The following is an 8798-nucleotide window of genomic DNA, read 5'->3' as shown; positions in this document are numbered from 1 at the left end:
CCCCCCCCCCCCCCCAGTTTCCCACAGAACTGGAGCACCGCGCTGGTTGCAGCCTGGAGGACTACAAGGAATTCATTGATAATGAGATGCTTCTCATCATGGCCCAGATGGATCGGCCATCCAGGATCTTTGAGCACCTCTATCTGGTGAGGAGGTACAATGAGGTATCAGCGGCACTTTGTGGTCATACCCTGGCGGACCATAATCTCTCCCCATTAGACCTGTCTCAGACGCTCCCTGATGACAAAAAGGTGGGAGTTCTGCTGCCACCTAGTGGTCTTCAGGCTGAGCCTCTTTCCCATTAGCTTCCTTCCTACTGCCTCTATGTCCTCACCCCTCCATGACCTGTAGCTGGTGATTCCCCTGGGGCAAAGCTGTCCTCCCCTCTCTGTCTGTTACATGTGGACTAAACTTGTAGGAGTAACCACGAAATGCAGTTTGGACACAACACTTTTGATTGTGTGGAAAGGTCCTCAACCGTAACGTGGCTGGACAGCGAAACGCAGCAGCATCCAGACAATAACTTCTTAGAGGTGTATTTTCTAAGCGTGGAGCCTTAGCTGCTTATGGATGCTTGACTAATCCTTTATAGCACTCTAGTGGCACCCTTTAAACAAATAGTTCCCCCCCACACACACACACAAATTCTCGGACTCATTGTCACAAGGTGCTGTGTGAAGGACAGGTGCAGAATGCCAACAAGACTGTTTGGTTATTTTTTGGAAGGTTGACAGATCCTATGTCAGGAGACATCTCTGCTAACAAACAATGAGTTGTGCTTTGCATTAATTAGCCCACAATGAAAAAATCACCCCTAGTTCTGCACATTATTTCTTATATGAATTCCCACATCACCATTGTTCTTAAAAGGATACGGCAAACCCTTGGACTTTTTATCCACCTTGACTTTTTTAAAAAATTAAATATAAAAAAACAGTTAAAAATATGAAAGCAAGTCCTGGTGTTTATGCAGGGCAAACAGGGAGGTGTCGATTTTATGTGCTGCTGAGGCTTCCAAGAGGGGCATCCATTTTTCTTGAAGATTGTCAGGAACGGGTTGATTTTCGAATCGTAGGATGCTAGTGGAAACTTTGTCCTGTAAGAAGAAGTCCCACAGTTTCAGGAACCAGTCACTCAGTAGCAGCGTCTTCTTGGATTTCCAATGAAATGCAATAACATTCCTAGCGGCCGCAAGACACAATTCTATCAACTCTTTCATAAGCCTATTGGGGGCAGGATGGCTCCAATGATTCAAAAGGAACAAGGAGGGTTGTAGTTGGAGGGCGCAACCTGTAATTAAAAGTATTTGGGCATTGACTTCTCTCCAGAAGGCCTGGACCTTGACTGACATACTCCCCAAGGGAGTTAAGGGAAATCTAAGCCATACAGTTTGTTTGTTTTGCTTAAAATATTTATGCATTGCTCTTCTTTTCTTGGAAGAAGGTGCCCAAGGCACCTAACAGTTGATAAAATCATAATCAACTAAATCAATTCCAACAGAAAACTAAGAAAATCATAATACACAGGAACAAGAATAAAAACGATGAACTCCACCCCATGGTAGTATAAAATATTCAGCATCTATCTTCCTGAAAAGCCATCTGGAACAGGGACAATTTCAACCTGTTTCCTGAACAAGAGGAGGGAAGGGGGTGCGGGGGGGGGACTCCCCCTGGCAAGAGAGATCCACGATCTAAGGTCCACTTCTGAAAAGGCCTCCTCCCATATGTGCCCACCAACCTTGCTTCAGAAGGAGGTAAAACATACAGAAAGGTCTTGGAAAAAACAAAGGAAAGTGGGTAGGAAACCATTAGGTAAATTCTAATGAATAAGTGATCTTGAATATATTCTCTCAAATAAAATAGATTAATTGGCTGGCTGAAGTTAACTTTTGTCCTGTGCAGGCAAGAATAGGCCATGTGGGACCACAGTGTACTTCGGGATTTCCAAGGGATGAGGCCCATGGAAGAATATTTTTTAAAATGCAAACAAGTGACCACACTGATCCCCAATACCATCCATCAGATAAACCAGAGGGGCAAACAGTTATTCATACTTTGCTGAGTTGGCACAGTGGCATGTGCAGATCTACCCTGTACCCTTGCAGCATGAAGTGGTACAATTGAAGAAGGACTCCATGACATAACGTTGCTAAACACATAACTCAACTCTGAGCTGTTCTCTGAGGGAAGCGTTCAGTAAGGAAGTCAAGGACATAAGCATGTTTGCTCACTGTTTACATATCATGGGATTGAAGGTATGTCTTGTGGTGTTCTTTTCTGCTCCAGGGCTCTGAATGGAATGCAGCCAACCTTGAGGAGCTTCAAAGGAACAAGTATGTGGTCCTGTACAAGACGTTGCCCTGCCGCACAATGCCAGCAGCTCTGGGAAAGATCCTTTGATCTAGAATCCTTCTCGAAAAGTACTGGGTTCACCGCATGGAGGACTCGGACAAGGACATGTGCTTGTACACGTCTATTGTACTTAACACTGAACTGCAAAACGGCCCTATATCCACAACCACCCAGCACACCCACAGTCCCAGTGGAGGGTTTGAATTTCCCACCAAAGTTCCTATTGGTTCATGCTGGGGGAACGAGGATCCTCAGTTCCTGTTGTCTGGAGGAACTAAGCTGTTGCCTGTAGCCGCGGACCCCTGGTGGCAGTCCACGTACATAACACTTATGACCATTTGCCACAGCTCTTAATGAAAGTTTGTTTTCTAACCAAAAAGGATTTCTGCTGCAGGTTTTGATCCCACTCTGGGCTACTGAGCAATTGTAGGATGAGATGGTTAGAAGAGAAGATAGGGTCTTATTGGCTGGGGGAACAAGGATGACAACCTAGTGGTAGGAAGTTGCTTACACTCTCCACATGAGGGCGTACTAGAGAACCCAGCCTGTTCCCTGCCTTGTCTTTCAGCATCAGCCACATCCTCAATGTAACCCGTGAGATTGACAACTTCTTCCCAGAGCATTTCACATACATGAATGTGCGGCTGTATGATGAGGAAACGGCACAGCTACTGCCGCACTGGAAGGAGACCTACAGCTTCATTTCAGCTGCCCGGTGAGGAGGAGACATGGAGATGGAGTGTGTGTGTGCGCGCGCGCATGCACATATACGAATGCAGCCACATCATCTGTGTATTGTTAAAGAGGGTCACTACCAGTGTCCCCGTCTCACAGTGGCAGTACATGCACGGACACTTCTGAGTGTCCACTTCTTCTGCGAAACATACTCCTTGGAAATTATTTAGAAGGACCTATGAAACAGGGCAAAAAGTGGAGGCAGGAAGCTTACTCGTACTCTGATTTGGTTTCATGACATAATCTCATAGCTGCATCTGTTTGGCTGAGTGATAGAGAGATGCTGTGACGAAACAGGGACCCGCCCTCAGCCCTGGGAGACTGAATAGCCGTTCTGTGGCTCGCAAGCCCCTGTTTTTGCCTGCCCACCCTGCCTCGAGGGGCTATTTCCCTTCCTCATTTGTTGCCACCACTCACTGAATGGACACCGCCTTCCTAGAGGGACAGTGAGAACCCCTCTGGCTGATTCCGCAACCCGGGAAAGTGGATATCTCAATCTTTGGGTGCCCCCTGGAGATTTGGCAACCCTTCCGATTTGAGCCCGTTTTGAGTTCCCTGGCCTCCCTTTGCCTCTGGTAACGTGCCGAGCGGGGAGGACTATGTGGTCAAGGCACGACCAGGCTTTATAATTAAAAAAAGAAGATTTATCATAACAATATACAAGTTAGGCACAGGAAATAAACACAGGCACATCAACTCAACCTGGGCAGAGAAAATAAACACAATCTAAACGCAGTACCTCTGTCCCCGACACACACACACACACACACCCTCTCTACCTCTCTGGTGGGTGGCTGCAGGCCAGGATTAGCTCCCCCCCCTTGGTTGGAGAGAAGCTCCAGCCCTCCTCAGGACTGGTCACCAGTACTGCTAACCCTCCTGGCTGTCCACCGCGATTTACAGTGGCCTGGACTGACCACGGAGTGTTGGTAGCAGGAGTCCCACCTGCACGCGCCCCCTTGAAGCTGCTGTTCAAGCTCAGGCCAAGGCTAGGCTGAGACTAAAAAAAAAACAACCCTCCCATGAGGGGCCAAAGCCTTTGTCTCTCCGGCTCGGCCCCCGGGGTGGGTCCCTACTTTCCCACTCTTTTCCCCTAAAGCTGCTGGGAAATGTAGGCCAGGAGGTATGGCAGCCCCATTGTTCCCTGTGGAGCACCTCCCCCCTCCAGAGGACTGCCCGCCTGGCAGCCATTTCAAAATAAACTGCTGCCTCTGCCTCTGCCTGGCAGCCATTTCATTACAGATGCCCTCATGCTTATGAAGTGATCTCTGATTGGCTGGTATTTTCTCATGAAACTGAGCACAAGGCATCTGTTGTGAATGGGCAAATGCTGAAGCAAAGATTCTTCCCTGCAGGGTACAAGGCTCGCGGGCGCTGGTGCACTGCAAGATGGGTGTGAGCCGCTCTGCCTCCACAGTCGTTGCCTACACCATGAAGGCCTATGGCTGGTCCCTGGAACAGGCCCTCTGGCATGTGCGGGAGCGGCGTCCCATCGTCCACCCTAATCCAGGTTTCATGAGACAGCTGGAACTTTACCAGGGTATTCTGGATGCCAGGTAAGCTCAGGGGAAGGGCAAGAAGGGCACGGTGTTATCTGATCAGTGCATGTATGAGGGGTTAAGGGGACCGACGGGGACGACTCTGCAGCTGCCCAACTTTGTCAGCCCACCAGGAGGCACTAGCTTAGCACCCATACAGAATTTGGATTGGTTATTGTCCAGTGGCTCTGATAAACATCGCATACAAATATGTAAAAGGGTAGCCTGAAAACCCCCCCTTTAGGTGAAAAAGCAGTTTAAGCAGAGAACATTTGGGAGTAAAGAGAAGGTGGGGGTGTTTGAACCGATCCCCTTCTCTCCCATGGGGTTTCAAATGCCTATTTGCAAGGGAGAGAACATGGGTTTGAACCCCTACATGTGAAGAAGTAGTGGGGGTGGGTTGTGTACTTGGGGCAGGAGGGCAGCAGGAAAAGGGTTAAGCACCCCCTCTGCTTCCCTGGTCCCGGTCACCAGGGGGTGTTTTTTAGTTAAGCGCCCTTGTACACATTTATACATGATGTGTCGTTTGAGTTGGAGCTAATGTGGGTGGTGGCTTGTCTTGCTTAAATTGCAGCCAAAAAGTTGTAACGATTTTGCTTACGTTTAATTCATTGTATGTATCTTTCATTTTACATTTTAACCTATAAAGCTTTCCATGGCTTGGGAGTAGGGAACCTGGAAGCCTTCCTGAGCACGGGGTTCCCCATCTCAGGTTCCTCTTCCTGTTTCCCTCCCTTCAGAAGTGAGGTGGATCGTCACAAAGGAGACTTGTGTGTGGGTCTTTGCCAAGCATCTTTCTTTTATCAGGCTCAGACGAGAATCACTTACGCAGGGGTGGTTTACCCCACTTGAATGCTCTGGAGAGCAGATTTCTGTTCTGCTTCCCTGTTGTTTCACGGCACTTCCATGCACCTTCCAGGCTTTCCCTGACTTTTCTGTGATCTTTCCCAAATCTGCTTTGCAGTGATGTTTTGGGAAAGGTCTCAGTAAGGCCAGGATGGCACCCATACAGAAGGGAAACTTGGGCCCTTCTGGTGCATCCATTTCCTCCCTGACACCGCCGGGGTGTGTGTGTGTGTGTGTGTGTGTGTGTGTGTGTTTGGTTAATCAGCCATTGAATACCACGTTTTAATGCTCCAGTGTTCTCTGAATCCCCAGCTTCCATTTTGTTTAAAGTGACCTTTTATTTTTCTAAATGCAACCCAGTACATCACAGTCCTCTTCTGTGTCTGTGCAGCCGACATAGCAACCTGTGGGAACAAAAGGTGGAAGAGGCCCAGTCAGACGGTTCTTCAGACGTAAGCGATGTCAGCAGTGGTCCTTCAGGAAGCCCAAACTATGAGACGGTGAGCTCAGAGGAAGAACCAGAGGAGCCAGTGACAACGCCCCAATATTGCTTTCGACCGCTGCGGGAACCCCCTGAAGAACCCAACCAGCCTCTAGACCCACCTGATGGCACCCAACTTAGCCTTCTGGAGACAGAGGAACACGGGGCATCGGATGATTCAGGGGCTGAGGAAGTGCGAAGACACCTGGCTACAATGAAAGTATCAGAGCAGTCAGTCCAACCCCGGCGAGAGCGCATTAACCTCTATGCAGTCATGCGCAGCATCAGTGAGATGGATAGCCCAGAACACATCCCTGTGCCAGAGTGTGCCACAGAAGAAGAGGTAATGGTGTGTCTGTGTGATGACCTTCACCAAAACAAGCCACAGGAGGGCAAGTGGGGCAAGGAATAATGAGATGTGCAAAAAAAATAATGGCAATGCACAAAAAGATGCTGAGCAAGGAGTTGCCGGGGAGGTACAAGGTCTAGAACCTGGGATGGAATGGTGGTGGTGGTGGGGAGAGAATGAAGAGGGATCCTGTTCAGTTGTTAGTACTCCGCCTGTCTACCTCCTCTTTCCTCCAACAGGTATTTCATCATCATCATTCCGAGAGGAAAACGCCCGTCGCTTCTGAGCCATCCCCTTCAAACGAAGAGAAACTGAGACCGGCAACAGACTCTTCAGCAAAACAGGGCTCGCCAGAAAAAGGAAGGGGGCAGGGTCGCACGCCAGGGCACCGTGGGCGTAAGGCTCCCAAAGGCCATTCCCAGCTTTGCAAGCAGCTCTCCTACCACCCAGCAAAGGGTCGCGTGCGTAAAGCTGTCAGGCACATGGAAGGCCCCCCCCCATTCTGCCGCAAGCCCCCCTTACTGCACCGCCTCTCTGTGGCCCAGCTGGCTGATGCTGCCCTGGTTGTGAGTCGTGCCAAAGAGTTTGAGGGACACACACATCCCGAAAGCCCTGATAAGGCCCAGTCGCCTTCTCCACAAGACCCCCGGTCTGGTGAGGACAATGTCCTAAGCCCTATACCCGGCTCTCGATCCCGGCGGATGGTGCGCCAAGCCAGCATAGATGTGGATCCCAGCTCAGGATGAAGATTGGCCTCTGCCTACCCCCCTATAGGCATGGAGCCCAGAGGCTGAACAGAGAACTGATCTGTATCGCGCAGTCGTCTTTCCTCTGCCTTGAAGCTAGAGTCCTGCATTGTCCTGGGAGCCAGTATCTGCTTAGGAGAAGAACAACAGGGAGGATAGGAAACCAGCCCTCTCCTTAGGAGACCACAGCCACCTTGCAAGCTCACCGTCACGGTTGCTCCACAGATAACGGGTAGCACTGGGGGCAGGAAAGAACCGTTACTTTGGCGGGGGCTCACTCCGTGCACTTTTTTCAGATATCACAATGGCCTTGAACACTGCACAGCTCTATGTGGAGGCAACCTTTGATGGTTCTTTCAATGTGCTTTGATGCCACTGAGCACTTCTTTATGGAGCGGGGCCAGGGCAGCCGCCTTTCACTGTGATACACTGGGAGAGGAAACTGTCCCTGCTCATCTTTGCATACACAACTACCGTGCCATTGCCAGCTTCATTCAGCCAGAGAATAAACTTGCTTTCCCCTTGTCCTTTCCTCTGTAGTGTGTTCCGTCTTCTGGACATATCTGCCAGGGAGACACCGGCCGTTCCCGGTGTGTTCTACCCCCTGTGGGGCTGTCAGGAGGAGGGGAGCTGATCCTAAATGGGGCCACTCCTGGCTTTTCCTCTGCCGGTGAAAACAGCGTCACCACTTAAGCAGCAGTCGCGTTGAAACAGATCCTTACACAGTAGCCTTCCCATGAAATCTGCAGTCTCCAGTCAGTGAGTCAAGCCTTGCCATGCTTACCTGTCCAGGGAAGCAGAATATGGGAAGGGCTGGCTCCAGGGCCAGTTCACCACCCAAGCAGTCAGTAGGGGGTGCCAAAGGGCAGGAGGCATGGCTTGCCCTGGTTGCCGTCTCCCAGCCAGCCAGCTGCAGAGGCCTCCTGCTGCCACGCAAGTGGGGGGGGGGAGGAGTGCACCTCCTCCTAGTTAGTGCCACTGTCGCCCAAAGCCAGTGGGAGCAAGTCGGAACAGCCCCCCCCCCCGACTGTCCTGCTGCCACCCTCCTTCGAAGCCGGCCGTCTTGGGGCTGAGTCAGTAGCAGCATGCGTGGGGTGAGGGGGAGAACACCTCTTCCTGTGCTGTGCTTCTGTCGACTGAAACCACAACATGAGGGCAGCCCGCTTTCCGGCTGGCTTCTCACACAGAACAGGCAACTGCTGAAATACGAACAATGTGAGAAGCGGCCGTCTGCTTGCACCCTGGGAGCAGAGGAGCTCCCAGGTGGTGGCGACGGCTTCTCCCCCCCCCCAGGTCCCTAAGGAGGCTCCCTCCACCTCCTCATTAGGCCCCAACCAGTCCAAGAAGAGCCGTGCCAGTTCACCGCTTGGGTGATGGACCCTGCAAGGCAAGAACGATCACAGCAGGTGTCTGAATTTCCAGACAGAACAGATTTGCTTCTGGTTCCTTAGCGCAGGCAGCAAGGCCTACTTCCAACTACCTTTTACTCACTTGGGCAAGTAAGAGACCTTGTGGGGGCGCTAAAGCTCCTGACACTGATTACGCAACCCTGATGTTTCAGACAGGAAGGCTCGTAGCAAGCCCCTGGTTGCCATTGGTGGGCCTGCTCAGGTTTTAGGGAGGGCCGGTACAAGCACCCGAGAAGGAAAGGAAGCGGCAGTGTAGGTGTCCAATGATATTTGTTTGCTAATGATATTTAGCTTCCCCAGCTGCCCTGCCAGGAGCCGTACGATAGGTGTGAAAGCGCCG

At 50.9% G+C, this 8798-nt stretch overlaps 1 protein-coding gene across 1 annotated transcript in view; it reads left to right on the top strand.

The window, feature by feature from the left end:
- SSH3 (slingshot protein phosphatase 3) overlaps positions 1–7568 on the top strand; it is a 50995-nt gene extending 43427 nt beyond the window's left edge. Inside the window, exons 10-15 of the mRNA XM_015418823.1 lie at positions 18–146; positions 2289–2335; positions 2923–3069; positions 4445–4645; positions 5865–6297; positions 6543–7568. Coding sequence (XP_015274309.1) covers positions 18–146; positions 2289–2335; positions 2923–3069; positions 4445–4645; positions 5865–6297; positions 6543–7049 — 1464 coding nt within the window. The 3' untranslated portion in view covers positions 7050–7568. The remainder of the gene's footprint in view (positions 1–17; positions 147–2288; positions 2336–2922; positions 3070–4444; positions 4646–5864; positions 6298–6542) is intronic.
- The last annotated feature ends 1230 nt before the right edge of the window (positions 7569–8798 follow it).

Source organism: Gekko japonicus, unplaced genomic scaffold, assembly GCF_001447785.1.
Source record: "Gekko japonicus isolate JY-2015 unplaced genomic scaffold, Gekko_japonicus_V1.1 scaffold1466, whole genome shotgun sequence".
Classification (NCBI taxonomy): domain Eukaryota; kingdom Metazoa; phylum Chordata; class Lepidosauria; order Squamata; family Gekkonidae; genus Gekko; species Gekko japonicus.
The sequence above is the reverse complement of the archived record's forward strand: the minus strand, read 5'-3'. Positions and strand labels throughout refer to the sequence as shown.